The sequence below is a fragment of the Mercenaria mercenaria genome, chromosome 13 (assembly GCF_021730395.1).
Source record: "Mercenaria mercenaria strain notata chromosome 13, MADL_Memer_1, whole genome shotgun sequence".
NCBI classification, from domain to species: Eukaryota; Metazoa; Mollusca; class Bivalvia; order Venerida; family Veneridae; genus Mercenaria; species Mercenaria mercenaria.
In genome coordinates, this window is record NC_069373.1 from 51,239,482 (window position 1) to 51,263,545 (window position 24,064).

The 24,064-nt window shown below is 36.6% G+C and overlaps 2 protein-coding genes and 5 non-coding genes across 19 annotated transcripts in view; 2 read left to right on the forward strand and 5 right to left on the reverse strand.

Annotated features, from left to right (window-relative positions):
* Positions 1 to 13,779, forward strand: part of LOC128547932 (inositol 1,4,5-trisphosphate receptor type 1-like) — a 181,399-nt gene extending 167,620 nt beyond the window's left edge. For 11 of the 13 annotated variants that reach the window (XM_053521822.1, XM_053521821.1, XM_053521827.1 and 8 more), the window contains 7 exons: positions 1,690 to 1,854; positions 2,409 to 2,604; positions 3,348 to 3,419; positions 4,764 to 4,888; positions 6,953 to 7,118; positions 8,375 to 8,535; positions 9,735 to 13,779. In XM_053521822.1, the coding sequence (XP_053377797.1) occupies positions 1,690 to 1,854; positions 2,409 to 2,604; positions 3,348 to 3,419; positions 4,764 to 4,888; positions 6,953 to 7,118; positions 8,375 to 8,535; positions 9,735 to 9,980 (1,131 nt within the window). In that variant the 3' untranslated portion in view covers positions 9,981 to 13,779. Of the gene's footprint in view, positions 1 to 1,689; positions 1,855 to 2,408; positions 2,605 to 3,347; positions 3,420 to 4,763; positions 4,889 to 6,434; positions 6,504 to 6,575; positions 6,668 to 6,952; positions 7,119 to 8,374; positions 8,536 to 9,734 lie in introns of those variants that run through there. The other 2 variants (XM_053521831.1, XM_053521833.1) reach the window with 2 other exon arrangements.
* Positions 13,780 to 17,336: 3,557 nt separating this feature from the next.
* The window catches only part of LOC128547935 (ETS domain-containing protein Elk-3-like), a 32,670-nt gene continuing 25,942 nt past the window's right edge, over positions 17,337 to 24,064 (forward strand). The window contains exon 1 of the mRNA XM_053521839.1: positions 17,337 to 17,622. The gene's annotated coding sequence lies outside the window, so the exon portion shown is untranslated. The remainder of the gene's footprint in view (positions 17,623 to 24,064) is intronic.
* Trnas-aga (transfer RNA serine (anticodon AGA)) lies at positions 20,748 to 20,829 on the reverse strand. Its single transcript has one exon. It is a non-coding gene; the product is annotated as a tRNA-Ser (tRNA).
* On the reverse strand, positions 21,038 to 21,119 carry Trnas-aga (transfer RNA serine (anticodon AGA)). Its single transcript has one exon. It is a non-coding gene; the product is annotated as a tRNA-Ser (tRNA).
* Positions 21,364 to 21,433, reverse strand: Trnas-aga (transfer RNA serine (anticodon AGA)). The gene has a single exon. It is a non-coding gene; the product is annotated as a tRNA-Ser (tRNA).
* On the reverse strand, positions 21,698 to 21,779 carry Trnas-aga (transfer RNA serine (anticodon AGA)). The gene has a single exon. It is a non-coding gene; the product is annotated as a tRNA-Ser (tRNA).
* Positions 22,683 to 22,764, reverse strand: Trnas-aga (transfer RNA serine (anticodon AGA)). Its single transcript has one exon. It is a non-coding gene; the product is annotated as a tRNA-Ser (tRNA).

Sequence of the window (24,064 nt, forward strand, 5' to 3'; positions counted from 1 at the left end):
TAATCCAGAAAGGCAACAGAGTTCCCTTTCATTTTATGTTCAAAGGTAAAAATCCAGAAATTTGTATCCCCAGGAAATAGCCATTCTGGCCTAAACCACAAAATTAGAGGATTTCACATTTCCAAAAATAAGTAAGTCTTTTACATTCACTTGTCCACAATATGTGTGGAATACAGTGAAACACCGCTCGCTCGAGCACCCGAGCACCCGGGCTTGCTCGAGCAATTCATGTGGTCCTGGCCGATTTCCTTCTATTTTCTATGTGATATTACCATGGCTGGGTCGAGCATCGATAACTTGATCGCTCGAGCATGACACCTGGTCCCTGTGTATTAATTTACTCTTTGTTACTTCTGGCTAACTCGAGCAGAGGTGTCAAAATTTTTCACACCTTCGGCGGTCAGAATGTGTCGGTTAATTAAACATTTTCACACACCGTTGAAATTGCGTAGTCTATTCCCAGACTATCTTAAATGTTTGTTTGCCGGTATAGTTGATCTTATGATGAGAATAATTATTGATAAAATCATAAAGAAAAGTTTTATTGATCAAATATCAATCAATTACTGATTACTTAAAGCATCTTGTCTGCGGGATCGAGAAGATAGTTATGAGATCTTAGTATTTTAATCAGCAATTGTTTGCATGCAAATGAAGGAAATAATATAGCCGTTTCATAAAATTCAGATGATAATTATGATATGCACTTGTTGATGAATAAAAAAAAAAAATCTTAGTTGTTTCTTCACATGTTTGCAATACGTTTGTTTTTGAAAAATGTCACAAGTATGTTATTATTACGCATCACCGTTTACTCTGCAAACAGTCCCAATGACAGTTGGTAAAACAAACTTTAGGTTTCTTCGTATGTTGGTCAATGTTTGGGTCGCTTGAAACCATGGATAACTCGAGCATTTTGCTCATCCCCTTGCGACCTCGAGCGAGCGGTGTTTTACTGTAGTTGTCCGCGAGGCTGAGAATTTATTAGACATAATTATGGTGAAAGCCATGAAAATGAGTTGAAAAAAGGGTGTTAAACCTGCACACCAAGAAAAAATCTAGCCTGTCTTTAATGCAGAAATATATGGATATATAGAATATAGTATGTCTTTTTGTAATCCGGGTAATACTAAATTCAGATTGATACAAGTAGTGGACTAAAATTACTAATGGGGTAATAAACCTTCACCCTGCTAAATTTCTAAAATGGACTGGTCCATCTTTCAATTTGGGCAGTACCATTTATTATTCGAAGGGGTGTTCTCTGAAAATTTACTGACTGAATAGCGAACAATGCAGACCAAGATCAGCCTTCATGGACGTGCAGGCTAATCTTGGTCTACACTAGTCGCAAAGGCAGAATCACTTGCCGTCTGCAGGCTAAAGATAAAGTCTATTTGATTTGGTTGATGATTTCATATAATGACCCATTTGTAAATACAGTAAACACTGATTGTTGAAAGTCTAAAGGTGATGAGGAAAATGGTCGAGTTATCAAGGATTTCGAGCCATTTTGACATAGAAAATGTAAGCAAAATGGATGTGGATATGTAAATCACTCAAGACGGCCCCTGGTGCTCGAGTCATTGATATTTGAGTGATAATAGTTTCACTGTAGTTTAATTATAACTCTTTCATTACCATGTTATATCAATTTATTATGATCTTTTTTCTTTACTTTATTTCAAGGTTATGAATAAAGGTATATTCTTGATAAGTATGATGGGAAACAGAGGGACGTTCAACAAACCATGGCGACTCGTGATCACAGATTTTGGTTTTGTCTATCACGTCACACATCTCATCTTGTGTGTTCTAGGATTGTGTGTTCATGAATTCTTTTACAGTTTACTTGTGAGTATACATTCTGTTCTGTTAGCAGTACAGTTCAAATGCATTTGCTTGAATCAGACCATTCAAACATCATCCTTCCTTTGAACTAAATGAGTTTGCTTACTGCTTACTCCTTTAGTAGCTAGATTTTGGTCCAAATTACAAAACTACATGTTGTCTCAAAATCAGCTTCTGAGATCAGCTAAGAATTGGACCAATGGCAAGGCTGCATTCTAAGATTGGCTTCCAGACTCGAGTTTTTTAACCTTAGTTTATACTAACTTATTTTAGCTTGATTGTGATGAAAGCTTGAAGCTTATTTGAATCACATTCAAGTCTGCTTCCTGGAAAGACTAGTTCTGGTGTCATATGAAAGAGCATAGTTGTGATCCATATTGGACTTGAACCCACGACACCTTAACCACTAGATCACCATTCCCCTTCAGAACTGATAAAATGAATAAAAAAAAAACATAAGCTTAGAAGTTGGAGCCATATTACAGTTTAGATATGATATTGAAATTGTAATATGTATATTAGCAAAATATGAAATTGTCTTCCTGTTTTCATTTCAGTTGTTAGATGTGATATACCGAGAGGAGACATTGATCAATGTGATAAAATCTGTGACGAGAAATGGCCGCTCAATTGTCCTAACCACAGTGTTAGCTGTCATCCTTGTATACATGTTTTCAATCCTTGGATATATATTTTTCCAAAATGATTTTCTGATGGAGGTAGACCCTATACCAGCTATTGCAGCAAATAAAAGTAAGTCATGTTTTACATATGTTCTTGAATAGACTTTGTTTATTTGGGTTTGAATCACATATACAAACTCATTTATATGGTGACTTCCTGATCCCTGTGGACACTACTGCAAAATCATTAATATTCATGGGGGTAAAAATTTCATGGTTTTGTGACGAAAATAAATCGTGGCGAATAGACAGATGTTAGATATATTGTATCATTTTAAATTTAAAATCCATAAATTCATTTCTCCACAAAATAGTTGTTTTTTTGTCAAAAGAAGAAAATTTTATTCGTATAAAAGTATATGATTTCACAGTGTCAGGTCCTGGAAGACATTTTGATAGAACAGCAGTGTGGCAGTCTAGCTAAATAGCCTCCTAAACAAAACAATATTGACCCTTTATGAAGTTACATCAGTAATGGATGTAAGATTTAAAGGCTGCATTAAACACAAAGTCAAAGAAGCCCTTGAAATTGAAGTCAGAATAGTTAGATATAAGATATATAACTGTGAATTCCTTGATGTTTAATGGCATTTTTGTGGTTTAGTCAATCCACAAAATTAAATTCCTGTGCAAAAATTAAATTATTAAATTATTAATAAATTATTTTATTTTAGAAATTTAAGATTCAATAATTCATTCTGCTGATATTGAATTGTATGGTGATAAGCAGGAAGTTGAGTGATTTTACTGAATACCTTCGGTAATCTTTGTTTATAACAGATATACAATAGAGTAACTTCATTTATTTAACAGACATAACAGAGGGCACATGTTCCGGAGACAATTGCACAGACACTGCCGTAAATCACTATACAGCAGAGACAGGTAAATAATCATCAATTCAGTGATTTTGACATGTTTACTTTACCTTGATTGAATAGAAAGTAGGATGGCATCTGCAGTGTTTGTTTGTTTTTGGGTTTAGCGCCATTTTTCAACAGTATTTCAGTTATGTAATGGTGGGCAGTTTGCCTAACCAGAGTTCCTGGATTTTGTACCAGTAGAAACCTGTTCTCTGCAAGTAACTGCCAACTTCCCCACATGAATCAGAGGTGGAGGACGAATGATTTCAGACACAATGTATGTTCCTGATGTATAATTATGTCTCCCACCACACAGTGGTGTGGGAGACACTCCAGTCTGTGTGTGTGTCTGTCTATCACAAAGCTAGTCCGCACTCTAAGTCGAACATTTCTCATCCAATTTTCACCAAACTTAAACAAAATGTGTTTGACCATAAGAGCTTGGCCAAGTTTGATAACTAGCCAAATTGGTCTAGGCATTTTGGAGTTATGGCCCTTGAATTACCAAAAATCGGCCTTTTTACTCTTGTCCGCACTCTAATTCGAACATTTCTCATCCAATTTTCACCAAACTTTAACAAAATGTGTTTGACCATGAGACCTCGGCCAAGTTCGATAACTAGCCAAATTGGTCTAGGCATTTTGGAGTTATGGCCCTTGAATTATCGGAAAATTGGCAGTTTTACTCTTATCCGCACTCTGAGTCGAACATTTCTCATCCGATCTTCACCAAACTTGAACAAAATGTGTTTGACCATGAGACCTCGGCCAAGTTCGATAACTAGCCAAATCGGTCCAGGCATTTTGGAGTTACGGCCCTTGAATTATCGGAAAATTGGCAGTTTTACTCTTATCCGCACTCTAAGTCGAACATTTATCATCCGATCTTCACCAAACTTGAACAAAATGTGTTTGACCATGAGACCTCGGCCAGGTTTGATAACTAGCCAAATCGGTCTAGGCATTTTGGAGTTACTGCCCTTGAATTACCGAAAAATCCGTCTTTTACTCTTGTCCGCTCTCTAAATCCAACATTTCTCATCTGATCTTCACCAAACTTGAACAAAATGCATTTGGCCATAAGACCTTAGCCAAGGTTGATAACTAGCCAAATCCACCCAAGCACTTTGATTTATGGCCCTTGAATTACTGATTGGATCCACTCATCCAGACCATATAATTGGATCCACTTGTCTAAACCATCTAAAGAAACTAGACATTTTTCATAGGGGCAGTTGTGGGAAACATGCGCTTTTCTCAAAAGCATCTCTAGTTACTTTGTGAAGTAGTAAAATTAGAAAACAGCATAGTTCGGTGACTGGTAAATCATACTTAATGACTGTAGCTTACATGTACATTATTACAGATGATGGGGAACCAGACCGACAGCGAGCGTGTGATTCCCTGGTCATGTGCATACTAACAACATTAAATCAGGGACTTCGTAATGGAGGGGGTATAGGAGATGTTTTACGAAAACCAAGTTCAGATGTAAGTTTCCATCTGTTCATAGTCTTCTCTTAGAAGTAAAAAGTGTGAAAAATTTTAGGGTTTACTTGTGCATGTACAGTTAATATTTATTACACTTGTAAATATAAATTACATTTAAATATATAGTTGAACTATTTGTATGACATATGAAAATTGTTACACTAATGAGTGACTTAATGATGTGGGATGTTAATCATATTTGTGTTTTTTCTCAATATTTTAGTTGTAGCAAAGTCTTGTGATTGACTTGCTAAACTGTGTGGAAACTTCCCAAGTATTGTTTCTAGTCACAGGAGTCTTTGTTGCCAGATTTATGTTTTACTTTCTGAGTCAGCTCTTTACTGTTGATATAATTTCTGTTCACAGAAGCCACTGTTTGTTGAAGGATTTGTATATGACTTGCAGGCCCACTGTTCACAATTTCTTTCTTTCACATGAGCCATTGTTTGTAGCAAGATTTGTATATGACTTGCAGGCCCACTGTTCACAATTTCTTTTCACAGGAGCCATTGTTTGTAGCAAGATTTGTATATGACTTGCAGTCCCACTGAATATTTCTTTCTTTTCACAGGAGCCAGTGTTTGTAGCAAGATTTGTATATGACTTGCAGGCCCAGTGTTCACTATTTCTTTCTTTTCACAGGAGCCAGTGTTTGTAGCAAGATTTGTATATCACTTGCAGGCCCAATGTTCACTATTTCTTTCTTTTCACAGGAGCTGATGTTTGTAGCAAGATTTGTATATGACTTGTAGGCCCACTGTTCACTATTTCTTTCTTTTCACAGGAGCCAGTGTTTGTAGCAAGATTTGTATATGACTTGCAGGCCCACTGTTCACTAGTTCTTTCTTTTCACAGGAGCCAGTGTTTGTAGCAAGATTTGTATATGACTTGCAGACCCAATGTTCTTTTCACAGGAGCCACTGTTTTTGTATGACTTGCAGGTCCACTGTTCACTTTTTATGCCCCCGGCATCTACTGATGCAGGAGGCATGCATATAGTGATTGTCCTGTCCGTCCGTCTGTACGAGGTTAACCAAATGGGACCGTTTCATCTAGCATCAATACCCCTTACTAGAATGACTTGATACTAATGCAGATGTAACCTGTGACCATTCCTCATCTTCAGACATCACCTGACCTCAGTTTGACCTTGACCTTGAACTTGACCTCGTTTTGGACTTAAGTTGCTTTGTATCGACAAGGATGCCACCGGGGGCATCAAGCGTTTATTGAACGCAGCTCCTTGTTCTTTCTTTCCAATGGAACCACTGTTTGTAGCAAGATCTGTGTACGACTTGAAGGCCCACTGTTCACAATTTCTTTCTTTTCACAGGAGCCACTGTTTGTTGCAAGATTTGTGTATGACTGGCAGGCTCACTGTTAACTATTTTTTTATTTTAAAAGGAACCACTGTTTGTAGCAAGATTTGTATATGACTTGCAGGCCCACTGTTCACTATTTCTTTATTTTAACAGGAACCACAGTTTGTAGCAAGATTTGTGTATGGCTTGCAGGCCCACTGTTCACTATTTCTTTATTTTCACAGGAGCCACTGTTTGTAGCAAGAGTTGTGTATGACTTCAGGCCCACTGTTCACTAGTTCTTTCTTTTCACAGGAGCCACTGTTTGTAGCAAGAGTTGTGTATGACTTGCAGGCCCACTGTTCACTATTTCTTTCTTTTCACAGGAGCCACTGTTTGTAGCAAGATTTGTGTATGACTGGCAGGTCCACTGTTCACTATTTCTTTCTTTTCACAGGAGCCACTGTTTGTAGCAAGAGTTGTGTATGATTTGCAGGTCCACTGTTCACAGGAGCCACTGTTTGTAGCAAGAGTTGTGTATGACTTGCAGGTCCACTATTCACTATTTCTTTCTTTTCACAGGAGCCACTGTTTGTAGTTCACTATTTCTTTCTTTCACAGGAGCCACAGTTTGTAGCAAGAGTTGTGTATGACTTGCAGGTCCACTATTCACTATTTCTTTCTTTTCACAGGAGCCACTGTTTGTAGCAAGATTTGTGTATGACTTGCAGGCCCACTGTTCACTATTTCTTTCTTTTCACAGGAGCCACTGTTTGTAGCAAGATTTGTGTATGACTTGCTGTTCTTCTTCATTGTGATCATTATCATTCTGAACCTGATTTTTGGTGTGATCATCGACACATTTGCCGACCTGAGAAGTGAGAAACAAAATAAAGATGAAGTTCTCAGGAATACTTGCTTTATTTGCAGTAAGTAGTAGGATATTCTTGGGTAAAATTAATTATGCCCCCCCACATTTTTGCTTCCGTCCGTCTGTCTGTACATCCATCTGTCTGTCTGTCTGTCTGTCCGTTAACACAGTCTTGTGTGCACCAACTCTCCTCATCCCTTTGACACAATTTAATGAAACTTCACAAAAGTGATCAGTAACAACAGTAGTTGTGCATGGTGCAAGTAAGGTTTTGTTTTTGTTTTTGTTTTTTCAGAAAAAAAATCTATAGAGTTATCAGACTTTGTTTTTTGTTGATATGCTATATACATACAGTCTGCATATGCAATCCTGTGCTCGCCTAATCTCCTGAACCCTTGCACACAATTTAATGAAACTTCACACAAGAGATCAGTACCAACCCAAGTTGTGCATGGTGCAAGTTACGTTGTTTTAGATAAATATTCTGCAGAGTTATGGGATTTTGTTTTGTGTTACTATACTATATACATACAGTCCACATAATTATGCAATCTTTTGTGCGTCAAATTGCAGTGTACTGTGTCAGTGTGTGGGGGGTACATTCATCTTCTTCAGTGATAGCTGTAGTTAATAATAGATTTTTTTGTAAGCTTAGCACCAGTATCAACCCAATTTAGGTTAGGTAATGGTTTTCAGTTAACCTCAGTTAATATTATCAGTGTTTCTGGATCCTGTATCAATATACCAGTACCTACCTGTTCTCCACAAGTAACCAACAACTTCCACACAAGAATCAGAGAAAAAAAGGTGATCAGATTTAGGCATGTCACCTGATCTTTTAAGTATACATGAGCTCTTCTTTTGGTAGTTTTGCCATCTACTTCCTGGTTTGCATACTGTTTCATTGTTTCTTATTTTATGTATTTTACTTTAACTCTTAATTTTTAAGTTTTAGTTTCAGAACAGAACAAAACTGAACTTTTTTCTTAATATCAGACATATATATAGTTTCTTAATGTTTCACTCTTAAATTCTGAAGCAGGTGTTTTATAATTGAGCCATGCCATGAGAAAACCAACACAGTGGGTTTGCGACCAGCATGGATCCAGAGCAGCCTGCGCATCTGCGCAGTCTGGTCAGGATCCATGCTGTTCGCTTTCAAAGCCTATTGGAATTAGAGAAACTGTTAGCAAACAGCATGGATCCTGACCAGACTTCACGGATGCGCAGGCTGGTCTGGATCCATGCTGGTCGCAAAGCCACTATGTTGGTTTTCTCATGGCGCGGCTCATATGAATTTTTTCACCGTTTAAGGTTTACCAAGAAGTGCCTTTGACAATAAATCAGTTTCCTTTGAGGAGCATATAAAGATTGAACATAACATGTGGCACTATCTCAACTTCATTGTGCTTGTTAAAGTGAAGAAATCTACAGAGTTTACTGGACCGGAAAGTTACGTCTCCGAAATGGTCAAGGTAAGAATTTGTGTAATTATAGGGATCTTTGTGTGTATAATATTCATATTGTGCATGCCCTTAGGCGTGTAAGATTCGCAGTGTGTGTAAGTTTGGTAGTTTTACGAAATAATTCATATCTGCTCTAAAATTTGAATTCTAACACAACCCGATTTATTTCCCTATTAAACAAAGAAGACTGACACTGCAGTTTGTATGTCACAGCTATTATGTCATAGCATCAAACGTCATAGAGGTGTGCTGGGAAAGAACTCGACTCTACTAGGAGAAGTACCATGAAATCTTTTTAATTTGTGGAAATAAACTCGTAATTTTGGCCAAAATGGTAATTTCGTGGGAATTTAATTTATGGGCGGAAAAATATTGTCTCCAAGATGATTTCATAAAAGACATTGTGTCTGAAATCATTGGTCCTCCACCTCCGATTCATGTGTGGAAGTTAGCAGTTACTTGCGGAAAACAGTTTTGAACTGGTACAGAATCTAGGAACAAAGGTTAGGTTAACTGCTCGCCATTACATAACTGTAATACTGTTGAAAATTGGTGTTAAACCCAAAACAAACAGAATGTGATGGTAGTGTGGTCACAGTAGTGGGATTTCAGTGCAATAAATAGAAGCAGTGGTGTTAGTCACCAGCTGAGAGAAAAAATGAGCCGCGCCATGAGAAAACCAACATAGTGCGTTTGCGACCAGCATGGATCCAGACCATCCACGCAGTCTGGTCAGGATCCATGCTGTTCGCTTTCAAAGCCAATTGTAATTAGAGAAACCATTAGCGGTCTGGATCCGTGCTGGTCGCAAATGCACTATGTTGGTTTTCTTATGGTGTGGCTGAAATATCTATTATTATTTGATAAATTTATTTTTTAAAGCAGGGCCGCTTTTTCCAAGTGGTTATGGTCACTGACTTCTTATCACTTGCCCCTCTCCGTAGTGGGTTCGAAAGCTTACTTGGGCTGTTGAATTCTTCATGTAAGGAAGCAGCCATCCAGCTGGTTTATGGAAGCTCAAAGGTATTACCAAAGTGCCTGCCCATCCCTGAAATATTGGCTGGAGGGGCACCTGGGGGTTTGCCTCCAATAACAAAAGCTAGAGGAATTACGATATGACATAGAGTTTTGTCAGTGTGTCTCTAAACCCAACAAAATAAATAATAAATTAATAAATAAAGAAGTGATGATTTTGTTTTGTACTTCAGGAGAAGAATCTAGACTGGTTCCCAAGAATGAGGGCAATGTCATTGGCAGCTGAAGAAAATGACGGGGAACAAAATGATTTTCGCACATTGCAGACACAGCTCCACAGTACCAATGAACTTGTGCTGTTACTATCTCAACAGCTTAGCGAACTGAAAGATCAGATGACGGAACAGCGCAAACAGAAACAACGGAAAGGATTCTTGCACTCGGCAGCTACCATGCCATCTATGATGCAGAATGTGTGATTTTTTTTCTTTTTCGGAAAAAAAAAACAGATCTGGTAGAAATTGCGGGAAGTATCCGATTGTTTTGCAGTGCCAACTAGAAACAGCGGAAAGAATATATCTAGGCAGCTATTGCACCATCCTTGATGCTTAATGTTATATGAAATGTACCTGTAATTGAAAATTTTTCAAAAGATATGGAAAAGTGAGTGTTGATATCTAATAGATGCAACATAACTTGAGCAGTTTGGACTTAAAACTACAATTAATATAAATAGAATTGAACTAAGCAGAAATCATTAAAACTTAATGTTTAAGTTTAGTTTTCTTCAAAAGTTAAGTTTCCAAGGCAACAGGTATTTCATTATTTTAATGAAAGAAAGGAAGTATTTTTCATAGAAATTTCATCACATACTGGATTATGATATTTCATATTTCAAGGGCTTTGCTTTTCTTGAAGTTCATTTATTATGACAGTTTATAATTCAGCCATCAGTTGATATACCTGTACTTAAGAGTTTACTTGATGTAAATGTTCTGCTTGAACAGTAAGAAGATTTGATGATTTTAGTGATCAGTGGTTTGCATGATTGATTGATTGTTTGATTGATTGATTTGTTGAGTGATTAAGTGGGTGTTTGGTTAATAAATGATCAAGAAGAAATTTTTAGCTCGGTAGCTATATTACTTACATTTACACATTCCCTTACCTCCATTTAGCCCCAGCCCACAACCACACATAGGTTCTCATCCAAAATCTTGAAAACAATAAAACAATGCATCATCAATTCTGCAAGCATTAGTCATACCCATTATCGTATAAATGGATTTGTTTGCGACATAGGAATGTTCGTAAATATCAGAAATGAACAATTTTATCAGCGGGTGTAAATTTCCATGCTCACAAGGATACTTCGTTGTAGTCAAAGAAGATAGACAAACTTGTCTTTGGCACTTCAGTTCTTGGTAATTTGCGAATATTTCCTTATGCAAAATGTCTAGAATTAGAAATATGCAAACTTTTTGACCTTCAAATTTATCCACTTGTACAGTATTTTACCCAGCGTGGCATTACTATGATACAGTATAAGTTCTTGATTACATATGTTGATGTGTGGAAATATAGTCTATGCTTAACCAGATTTTATTTACATATTTATGTATCTACAGGGTGACCCACAAAACATGGACCTATGAAAAGTTGAATTAACTTTTGTTTATTTTTTTGAAATCTAACTTTTCCTTTCTTATAATTGGCTTTATGTAAACTTTGATGGTCTGCCTGTGCCCCTTTTGCATCAAAGCAAACCATTTTCTCCTATATTAGAACGCTTGAGCTCCAGGATCTTTCTCAGAATTAATCATTATAATCATGAATTGATTTAATGAGAAATAATGTCTTTGTTATGTAAGTGCATGTGCACACTGAGAGTCAAGTTGATCATTTTGTTCCATTTTTGCATTACAACATACAACAGGAAATGATGTCATTCAGAAGTTATGACATCATTTCCTGCTTTCTATGTCACTTCCTGTTTACAACTTTTCAATTAAAGGTGTAATAAAAGTGGCAATTATTGTACTAAGTTTCAAGTCCAAATCCGAGTATATAACAGCACAGAAATGAAGGTCCTGTATTTTTTGGGACACCCTGTACTTCTTGTTATTGTTACAGTAAATATTGGACATTTTATGTATTCAGAATCTCTTCCTCAAAGGTTGTAGCTTTTATTATTTAATGAAAAAAAATGAAAGAAAATTAGCTGAAATATGTTGTGTAGTTGCATAATAATCACTTGATTGTATTTTTGATATCAGATATATTCACTGAAAACCCTCCAAGCCGCGAACCTGACATGAAAACAGCTGAAAACCCCCAAAAAAATCCATTCTGAAAATAATTGTGATATTTCATTATAATGTATACCTCCTTCCAGAAACCTCGGTGATATATGACCATTTTGTGTCGATTCGCCGTAAAACCCAACTCACTCACTCACTCCTTCCAGAAGCAGAAAACCCATTTCTGATTGAATTTCTGTATATCAACACAAAGTTATAAACAGTCTGACTTGCCTTTAATTATGATCAGCTGAATTCATTTTAAACATTACCGTACATCCATATAAACCCACAACCCCCAAGATCAGGGTAGCCCACCTGCTAAGCTCAGTAGGTAAAGTGCAGATCTATGGCTCGCAGGGCTTGAGTTGGATCTCCAAGCAAGGTGTATATTCTCTGTGACAATTTGATAATACATTGTGTCTGAAATCGTCTGTCCTTCACCTCTGATTGACGTGGGAAAGTTGGCAGTTACTTGCGGAGAACAGGTTTGTACTGGTACAGAATCCAGGAACTGGTTAGGTTCACTGAAAAACTGTTAAGAAACAGTATTAAACACAAAACAAACAAAACAAAGATCAGGGTTTTCATTTTATCAGGGTTTCAGGTAGTTTATGCAACCATTTTATGCTGTGTAACATATATTTTTGTCTCTCCTATAGAAATTATTTAAAATGTTTATAACTTATCATGTATGTATATTTTCAAAGACCTTAACATCAAAATGCTTTGTATTAACCCTTACCCTGCTAAATTTCTATAATGAACTTGTCCATCTTTCAATTTGGACAGTACCATTAACTGTTAAAAGGGGTGCTTACCATAAAGATACTGACTGAATGCCGAACAGTGCAGGTCATGATCAGACTGCACGGATGTGCAGGCTGATCATGATCTACACTGGTCGCAAAGGCAGAATCAATTGTGTTCAGCATGATAAGGATTACATAGTGGCTTCCCTTACATTGCTAAAAAAATCTGCTTTACTACTGTTAAAACATTTTAATTTTGTGGTTTTGCCCTGAAACATCTCTGTCATTGGGATATGAATATGTGAATTTCCAGTTAATCAAGATAAAAGAATGTGGATTTTGCTTGTTCTTTTTTGGTTTAATTTTTTGGATTGATTTGACCACAAAACCATGAAAAGAAGTCCTTATCATGATTTTACTATACTTGTAGTTTGTTACTTTTCGTTGCATGATCACTTATGTGTGTGTAACATTTTCATGCTCCATTCCTTATATTTATATGAAAATACTTCAAGCTGTGTTAACCTATTATCTTCATAATTTCTTTCATAAATATTATAATAAAACTTGTTCAAATCTCTCAAGATTTTAAGAGCTACTGTTACATTCAGTTTAGATAGTGTGTTACCAGTAAAGTTAAATGTCCTTAAAGAAGTTGATCTATACAAACTAATTTTTTCAGTCGCCGTGGAGTTAAAGAATTAATTTTCGGGGAAAAATGCAATATGAATAATTGCATTAAATTTTATAGAAAATTTACACAGAAACGGCTAATATTGCCAGAGAAAAGACATCTGTAAGGTACATACATGGCGAAAAATATCATGTATTTAAATCAAAAATTTGCTCTGCGTACATTTTCCAAAAATAAAAAGTACATGTCTGTGCCGTTGACAGATTTTGATTCAAGTTTGTGTATTGTATTTAATCTACATATACACAGAAAGGCATATCAGATAATCTGTGTATATAATGCAGTTAAAGACTAGATTATCATGCTGTTTTTAATTTAGTTTCTTGTATCTTTTTCTGTTGCAATATATATGTTGTGCTGTTTTTCCCATATCTGATCTGATTTTTTTTCCATATGTTGTTATTGTTTTTATGTTGTTTATATAAAATTGTTATTACCTATATATATATATTTACACACATGCATATATATATATGTATATAGCAGGTGCTAGAATATGATTAATTGAAATAAATATATATGTTTAAATTGATGGAAATTTGACTTTTTACTTTTCTATAAACCCTGAGGAGCTTAAGTGTCAGAATGAGCGATTAGCAAAAGGTATTATATAACATGTTTTTAAGTACATTGTGTAAACTTTTTGACCAGAATTTCACCAAACTTGGTCTGTCTTGTATAATTTTATTCAACCTTTCATGGGTGCCTTTGTGGTTTTGCTCCAATCTTAATGAAAATTGGTCAGAATATTTGTCTCCATGAAATCACTAGATAAAGCATGTGTACACTGTTATATGGTGTGTTACTCAGGTGAGCGACATAGGGCCATCTTACCCTCTTGTTAATGATTCTTATTAAACTCCAGTCTCGGTAACTGCACAACTGAATTAAACTTTCAACATGTATACCAACTGAATGATTTGTTTCATCTCTCTTGCTGTCATTTTGATGAAATTATTCCCCTTTACCACTTAGACATTTCTCTTTTTTTTCAACAAAATTCTGTTAGCGATTTTCAGTGAGTTAGTATCACAGTACCAATACAGCAAAACTGAATGAAACTGCACAAACTAGCTCCTGCTATTACTGATATAATTATACCCCATTTTGGGTTTTCAAAAAGTTGTTTGTTATGGTCAGCAACTATATCTCCCTTTTTGGCTTATCTGAACTATTATAATTGTGGTGGCTGTTGTCCTGAGTCAACATTGTTACTTAGACAGCTTCTCCGCTGAAACTACTGGTCAGAATTGCAGCAGACTTGGTCTGTAGCATCATTGTAAGATCCTCTCCCAATTTTGTTAAAATGAGATTGCTTGGCCCCTTTTACGGGCTGTTAGAGCTAAAATTCAAAATACATTTAAACAACTCTCTTATGAATCACTTAATGGATTTACCTCAAACTTAGTCTGTAGCATCATTCCTGTCCTGTGGGTGTTTTGGTCCCATTAAAGGGCCGCTAGAGTTTAAAGTTTAAGTGACTTCTGATGAATCGCTGGGTGGACCTTCATATTAAACTTGCTCTGTAGCATCACTGTAATGTCCTCACACAGATTTTTTCGAGTGAGGGTACCGGTAGTTGGGCCCCTTTTAGGGGTAGCTAGTGCTAAAACTAGAAAGAAACCTTTAAATGACTTAAGAACCGCAACTGCGTAAAGGATGTTCACCAAATTTAGTCAGAAGCAAGTTCAGATGGTCAGTGTCCTTTTCTGGTGAGCGGCAGGCCAAATTGGACCTCTTGTTAAACTGTTTAATACAAGTTAAGATTTCAGCCTTCTCTTTCTTTTGTCTTTCTTTAATATGGTTTGTTATTCCAAGGTGTGAAACAAACGGTGGTTTCATGTGTATCTTAATATTGTCTCTTCTTAGTATGTCTTTATTCCCCGTCTTATATTTCCTTCTCCCATTCGTCTTCACATTACCACAACCACCCACTACAGTTTGTTTAGTTTAAAGTACTTGTGATTATTTATTTTCATTTAAGGTGGTATACCTTCACCCGAAACCCCACCTTACCCCTTGCGGACAATTTTACTCCACACCCCTCCCCGCTTCAAAAAGGTGTTTTTCTAGAAGGTTTTGGTGTATTTGTTCCTTGTAGTGTCCATTCGCCTTATGTCCTTATTCTCTCCTACGCCTCCCCCACCCTACACAACCCCAACACCAAACATTTTAGTGTCAAGGGTTTCATGGGTTTCTTGATATAGTTTATGTTGCCTATAAACCAACTGTCCTTAGCGTTGTTTCACTCACCTTGGAGACGGATAAAATCTCCCAACACTCGCCAAGTATTTCAGTCTCACAAATAAATTTAATGTTCCTGTTAAAAATTGTGTCTTTATCAGCGAACTTCGTTACATGCTGACAACTCTCGTTTGACTGGTCTAAATGGCCCAATCCGGCCGCTTAGCTCAGTAGGGAGAGCGCCGATCTACGCGGATCGTGATGCGATCTCCGGGCGGGGCGTATGTTCTCCGTGACGATTTGATAAAAGACATTGTGTCTGAAATCATTCGTCCTCCACCTATGATTATTCATGTGTACTTGCGGAGAACAGGTTTGTACTGGTACAGAATCCAGGAACACTGGTTAGGTTAACTGCCCGTCGTTACATTACTGAAGTACTGTTGAAAAAAAAAACGGCGTTAAATCCAAAAACAAACAAAACCAAACGGCCCAAATAGGAGTTCAGTTGTTCATGCGAATCTCTGTAGAGATTTCCAAATTTGTAAAAATCTTTTTTTAGAAATTCGTTAACAAGAGGAGATTTATTATTCGCCCCAGTTACCTTAAAGAAGCTGATAAAAATACAAAGGAAAATAAAACTTTGTTTTGACCTATTTTAGGTTGTTGTTAGAAGGAAGTTTTTTATTGATTAACTATCTTTCGATGATGAGATAAGTATTGTGAAGAAAATTAAATGGATCACCAGTAAGTGTTGTGGTTTCTTTATCAATTTATTTAGGCCTAGTTTTGTAAATCCTGTCAAATATTGAACTTATTTGGACATTGCGCTTCCTTTTAAGGTAACCACAATGTTGATATATTAAAAACTAGGTACTTAGCAAATTCCTGTTTATGTAACACAGATAATGTGACAGCCTTAAGAGCCATCCCCACTTTACCACACTCTCCTATTCCTGTTGAAACTTGATGGCGGGCCTCCGTGGCCGAGTGGTTAACGTCGATGACTTCAAATCACTTGCCCCTAATCGATGTGGGTTCGAGCCTCACTCTGGGCATTGAATTCTTCATGTGAGGAACCCATCTAGACGGAAGGGCGGTGGTTCTACTCAGGTGCCCGCTCGTAATGAAATAAAGCACGGATGGGCACTTAGGGTCTTCCTCCACCACCAAAGCTGGAAAGTCGCCATATATGACCTATAGTTGTGCCGGTGCGACGTTAAACCCAACAAAAAAAGGGAAACTTGATGGCAGAACAGCAAAACAAGAAATTAATCCTCTAATGTCAGTAACTGACAAAATTTAGCCATTCAAAGCTTTTGACCCCTGATAAAAGCTACTCGGTCGATTATTTAGTTTGAGACCGTGATAAGCCTACTACTCCAGTAAGCGAGATGTTTCACGTTAACGCTTATTTACGCCAACACCTGATGCAATATCCATCAGTCGAATGAACATTTCGGAGATCTTTATTTCTGAACTTCATCAGAAAAAAAGCAAATCAGAAATAAAAACTTGTAAACACGAATTTTGCTACGTTCATTATTTTAAGAGTTAGGCCTACTGTTGGGGTTAAAGGCTGTTTAAATTTTTTTTGTTATAAATTTATTTAGATCTAGATCTAGTCTATCTTTCTATTTAACTGACTTCATTTTTCGTGAGGCACCTTTTTAATCAACATATTGAATAGACCTTAAAGCAAACGAATCAATACATATTTTGGATTTTTACACCAGTATTAGTTACTACGAGATATTCGTAAAGTACAAGTAGTGGCGCGTAAAACTATAGTAAAATTTGATTGGCTGTGGTCGGTATTTTTCTCACGCTTTTATAGGAGTGTCCTTTTCTAAATACGGAAGTTAAGCGTCTGACGTAACAATGACGTAGCAGGGTATTTTCCAAATGTAAATAAAGAACTTCCGGGAGTGTCCACAAAATTTACCTTTTTTTCCCAATAATCTGTGCCAAGTTATGGATTAACGATTTGAAATAATTGATCACGATGACTAGATAGCGGACAGTTTAATCAGCGATCACTAGATTCTATTTTTGATGTTATTTATTATATAGGTCACGAAATAATCACGGTTTTTGTTCACGTGCTTGTAGATCTATACATTTACAATTATTTTACCTTTGTTCGACCTCACTGGACAGTGGGTTTCATTGATAAACAATCTGGAACACAGTAAGTGATTTATATACTATATATATATTGTGATTCATAGCATGATTGTACTTATATATAGTCACACTTTACATGTTTTAGTAATCAATGAATGACATCATTTGATAGTCCATATGTAATAATAATAATAATAATAACAATCAATGTTAATGATAATAATTAATAACCTTATTACATAACGACAACATAATATTTAGCTAGCCAATCTCGCCTTCATATCAGGAGCCTGAATTAAATAACATATCGTGAACAGATTATTCCTTGGTGGCATCTGGAACAACTGATACGTATTAGACCTTCCTGGTGGCATATAAAAGATTGTGTAGTACTTTGACAAGAATTTGATATCCAGGCAACATATAAGGGATAAACTTTTAATGTTGTAAACCGGGCACAAAACCCTCTCCTCTCCACCCCAACCCCATCCCAACAACCCCTAAAAAAACTTTAGGGAAGTACAGGAAAGCGTGTTATATGCCTACCCTTTAAAAAGCAACACAATTATAATTCTATCTGCATCAAAATTAAGTAAATATGCCTACTTGTAATAACAGAAAGAGACTTTTAACGTAAAAACGAAATATATAAAACTTGAGTACACTGCAAGGCATTGTCGCTAAGTGATATTAAAGACGAAGAAAGTATGGGACATGTTCTATTAATCTTCGCTATCACTTTTTACAAAGTTGAAATGTATGGTCTGGTCTGACTTGGCCTGAACCGGCCGGCCGATAAAAAGCTCATCGGGCCAGGCTAGGTCAGGCCAAATTTTAGAATATGCCGGGTATATTTTGATAATTAATACTACATTAAATACTGTTATTTGGTTTAAGTCTAACATTAAAATATTTCCAACGTGGTCCAGAAAATTCCATATACATATCGTCTCCCGGACAGTGGTCGAGTGGTCATCAGCCTTTAATAGAATAAGCGCTCCTCAATGAAAGTGTTGTTTTTTTTTATAAAAATGCGTATGCACTGAAACTTGTGTATTATACTGATGACGATGACTTCTCAGAAAATCGGCAAGAATACGGACATTTTACATTTTTACGTAAATAGCAGAGCAAGATTGAATGCACATGTTGAATGTGTTCTGTATAAAACTAAGCTATTAATATGTTAATGCTTGGCTGTCACTAAAATGACTGACTATTATGTCTGAAAAAAACTTATGAATAAATATAGGTCAGTAGCGTCTGGTTCCGGGAGGTTGGCCTTAGAAATATTTATGGTATGTAGTTTATCAGATATTTGATATTATATAATTCAATACTGTGTATACAGAAAGCCACAAAACTGCATTCCGTACTCCCCCGCACTATTCATACCTTACCAAGCTATTCATATGTAGCTTAAATTCCCTATACAGTTGACTATACTATCAGATTTCAAAATGTGTGAAATGGAGAAATCGTTGTTTGTAAGATTTCAATCTGAGCAAAAATATCCTAAATTGTTTCTAGTCCGTAGACGGCTATGGAACGCCAGAGCTGTCTTATGTTAGATGAATACGAGGTATCTTCTTTATTTAGATTAGTATCTTCTCAATGTGTTGTTATTTGCTGTGTTATCATGTTGACTTGCAATGCTATCATGTCTAACGTATATACTATTTTGTCAGAGTGATTTATTATTTTGTTAAACGACCATCCTATTTTCTCAATACTACATGTCCAGTGTATATATTATCTTGTCAGAGTGGCGTACTATTTTGTTTAACGACTATCTTATGCTATCATGGCCATTGTATAATACATGTACTATCTTGTCAAACTGACATACTATTTCCTGTTATCTCATAGTAACGTACTTTCTTGTCAGGGTGGCGGACTATTTTGTCAAACGACCATCCTGTTTTCTCACAGTAAGATGCTATCATATAGTGTATATACTATCTTTTCAGAGTGATGTATTATTTTGCTAAACGATCATCTTATTTTCTCTAAGTAACATAGATTCTTGTCAGAGTGACGAACTATTATGTCAAACGACCATCCTATTTTCTCAAAGTAACATGCTATCATGTCCAGTGAACATACTATCTTGCCAGAGTGACATACTATTTTGTTAAGCGACCATTCTATTTTCTCAAAGTAACTTACTACCTTGTCAGAGTGTCAGACGTACTATTTTGTTAAACGACCATCCTATTTTCTCAAAGTAACATGCTATCATGTCCAGTGTATATACTATCTTGTCAGAGTGACGTACTATTTGTTGAACAAATGTCCTATTTTCTCAAAGTAACATGCTATCATGTCCAGTGAACATACTATCTTGTCATGGTCGTTTGACAAAATAGTACGACACTCTGAGAAGATGCTCAAGATAGTATGCACACTGGGCATGATAGCATGTTACCTTGAGAAAAAAGGATGGTCGTTTCACAAAATAGTACGTCACTCAGACAAGACAGTATTTTAATTGGACATGATAGCATGTTGCTTTGAGAAAATAGTACATACATTAGACATGATAGTATTGCAGCTCAACATGGTAACAGTGATTAACAAGACATTACAAGATCTTGAGAAGATACTACTCTAGATAAAGAAAATACCTCGTATTCATCCAACATAAGGCAGCTCCGGCGTTTTATAGACGGCCGTGGCGAAATATGACACATGTTGTAACTCATTCAGTGCCATAAAAATGATCGTTGTCGGCATTATTCAAACCTGCGCGGGCAGATCTAAGTGGATTTCTAGTCCATCGCTTTAACCACACGAGCACGACAACATGTATGTGAATGCACAAGCATACTGTTCGGTTGTAGAATTATATATTATTGTGTTGCTTTTGTCAGAATTTTTTTGGCAGTTTTTTTTTTATCTCGACGGTAATATTTAGGGTGTAATCATGAAAAATGTACCACTCTTGGACTAGATCTTGAATGGCACTGGGTAATCCATCACCACAGCTTGTATGTGAAGGTGCCATCATGCTGTTAGGTTGGTAGGTTTACGTGATTATTGTATTGTTGTAGTCTTAAACCGTTGGCAGTTAAAAGATAATTTGGAAACTTCTCCGGGACCAGATTTTGATCGGTATTTTCTGCTATTGTTGAAAAATTGTAATCTGCGTCAACTGGCGGGGTTTGGAATAATGGAGCTCAAAATGAGCGTTGTCGGCAGGATTCGAACCTGCGCGGGAAGATCCCAATGGATTTCTAGTCCATCGCCTTAACCACTCGGCCACGACAACTTGCATGTTCATACTGTTAGGTTTTCATGACAATTCTGTGGTTGTAGCCTGAAATCGTTGGCAGTATCGAAAATAGAATATTGTCTTGACAGTAATATTTAGCTTCTATCATTGAAAAGGTAAATTTGGAAACTTCTCTGGGACCAGATATTGAGCGACATTTTCTGCGTGAACTGGCGGGGTTTGGAATAATGGAGCTCAAAATGATCGTTGTCGGCAGGATTCGAACCTGCGCGGGAAGATCCCAATGGATTTCTAGTCCATCGCCTTAACCACTCGGCCACGACAACTTGCATGTTTAAGCGCCAGCATACTGTTAAGTTGTTAGGATTACTAGTACATCATTTTTGTGTTGTGGTCAGAAATGAAAACAGAATAACAGTAATATTTAGGGAAGGTAAATTTCTCCGGGACCAGATGTTGAACGGTTCCAGGTATCTGCTTTAACGTAGCAATACTTTTAGTTTTTACGGGAAAATTATAAAAAAAATTCTGCGTCAACTGGCAGAGTTTCGAACAATGTAGCTAAAATACTGTTGTCGGCAGGATTTGAACCTGCGTGGGATTTCTGGTCCATCGCCTTTAACCACTCGGCCACGACAACTTGCATGTTCAGGCTCCCGCATACTGGTTAGTATTTAGGTTTACATATTATTGTGTTGCTGTGGCCGGATATTGAATAGAAATACTGTCTGGACAGTAATAGTTAGGGTGTAATCATTGAAAAGATAAAGAAACTAAGTACTATGGGACCAGATGTTTGAATAGTACCAGGTTCCGGTTATTTGATGAAATGTGCTATCGAAAAGTTATAAGTACTTTTTCTGCGTCAGCTGGTGGGTTTTGGATCAATGGAGCTAAAATGAATCGTTGTCGGCAGGATTCGAACCTGCGCGGGAAGATCCCAATGGATTTCTAGTCCATCGCCTTAACCACTCGGCCACGACAACTTGTATGTTTAGGTGCCTACATACTGTTAGGTTTACATGATAATTGTGTTGTGGCCTGAAAGTCTTGGCAGTTTTGAAAACCGAATACAGGAATAGAAAGGCGGTTATCATTGTAAAGGTAAATTTGGAAATTTCTCAGGAACCAGATGTTGAACGGTTCCATGCAGGTATGTGCTTTAGCGTAGCGGTTTGATACTTTTCTGCGAGTTTATAAATGGTCGTTATCGGCAGGATTCGCACCTTTGCGGGAAGATCCAAATGGATTTCTAGTCCATCACCTTAACTACTCGGCCACGATACCTTGCATGTTCAAAAGCAAACATACTGTTAGATATTTAGGTTTACATAATTATATTGTGTTTTTGCGGCCAGAAATTCAAATCTGGACAGAAATATTAAGGGTATAAATATTGAAAAGCTATTACTCTGGGACTAGATCTTTGAATGGTACCAGGAGTGTGCCTTTAATGTAGCGCTATTTTTTCTTTTATTTTATCAAATGTGCTATGGAATAGTTACAAGTACATCTTCCTGCGTCAGCTGGCGGGTTTTGGAACAATGGAGCTAAAAGTAATCGTTGTCGGTAGGATTTGAACCTGCACTGGAAAATCCCAATCGATCTTAATCACTAGGCCGCAACAACATGTATGTTAAGGTGCATACTGATACACACTGTTAGGTTGTTAGGTTTTCATGAGGTTTTCTTGACAATTGTGTTGTTGTAGCCTGAAATCGTTGGCAGGTTTGAAAATAGAATAGAAATGTTGTCTTGACAGTAATATTTAGCTTCTGTCATTGAAAAGGTAAATTTGGACATTACTGAGAGTTATTTTCTATTGTTGGAAAATTGTAATTTTCTGCATGAACTGGCGGTGTTTGGAATAATGGAGCTAAAATTATTATCGTTGTCGGCAGGATTCGAACCTGCGCGGGAAGATCCCAATGGATTTCTAGTCCATCGCCTTAACCACTCGGCCACGACAACTTGTATGATCAGGTTCCAGCATACTGTAAGTAGTTAGTATTTTATATTACCGTGTTGTTGGGATTTTTTGGCAATTTTGAAAATAGAAATATTTTTTGGACAGTTATATTTAGGGTGTAATTGTTGAAAAGGTAAATTTGAAACTACTCTGTGACCAGATGTTTGAATAGTACAATGTTTGTGCTTTTATGTAGCAATATGTTCTTTTATTTGATGAAATGTTTTGTGGAAAGGTTATAAGAAATTTTTCTGCGTCAGCTGGCGGGTTTTGGAACAATATTTAGAACTACTCTGGGACCAGCTGTTCAATATTACCAGGTATATGCTTTAATGTAACGACATTTCTGTTATTTTAACAAAATTAATGTGCTGTGGTAAGAAAATTCTGGGTCAACTGGCAGGTTTTGAACAATTGAAAAATGAGCTTTGTCGACAGGATTCGAACCTTCGCGAGAAGATCCCAGTGGATTTATAGTCCACTCTGCCACGGCAACTAGTACACAGTCTACAGATGGCAGAATTTTGCAAAAATGTCAATTGCAGATTAGTACAGTAAATGTACTATATTTATTTTAATTTTAAATTTTACTCTTACATTATTTTTACAAGTGACCGTTTCTGCAACTATTGTTACTATGTTGACATCTTTGTACTACCCGACTCTGTTCCCACCCCTGCCCACTTCAGCTTGTTGCGGATTCCCGGGGATTTTCTGTCTTTCGTGTTCATAAGCCGTCGATAATGAGGACATGGGTAGCAACGCATTAAAAGAATCAACCCGAGTTCTGGTAATGATAACGCATTGCAAGTTAAAATATATGTTTTTTGTCCGATTCGGGGTGAAATGGGTTACACTTTGGTATTTTGCGGACGTTGTGGACTGCACTCATATGGGAGAGACGAAAGGGGAGTGTGTTGTAATCTATTAAGATTCCATACCCAATATTTAGTAAAAACAAATGAACAATAACAAAAGGTATTGGACCCTTAATAGTAATGTTTACAAAATGGCATTTGCTTGGTATATTCTTAAAGTTGACCGTGTTTCGCACTGTGTTGCAATTTTTAAACAACTTTTATCGTGCCGTTTTTGTTTGTTTTTTTATATATAAATTTTGTATAATTTATGACATTTCCTCAACCTCAATCAACCTCAAATAGAGACAAACTTCAAAGGGATGTCGTTTGCATATAATTCATTATACCATTAATTTTGATAAAAGAAACATCAAATTATTGGTAAACAATAATATAACCAAAATAAAACTGTCAATATCATTTTTTCTAAGGTGCCTCAAGT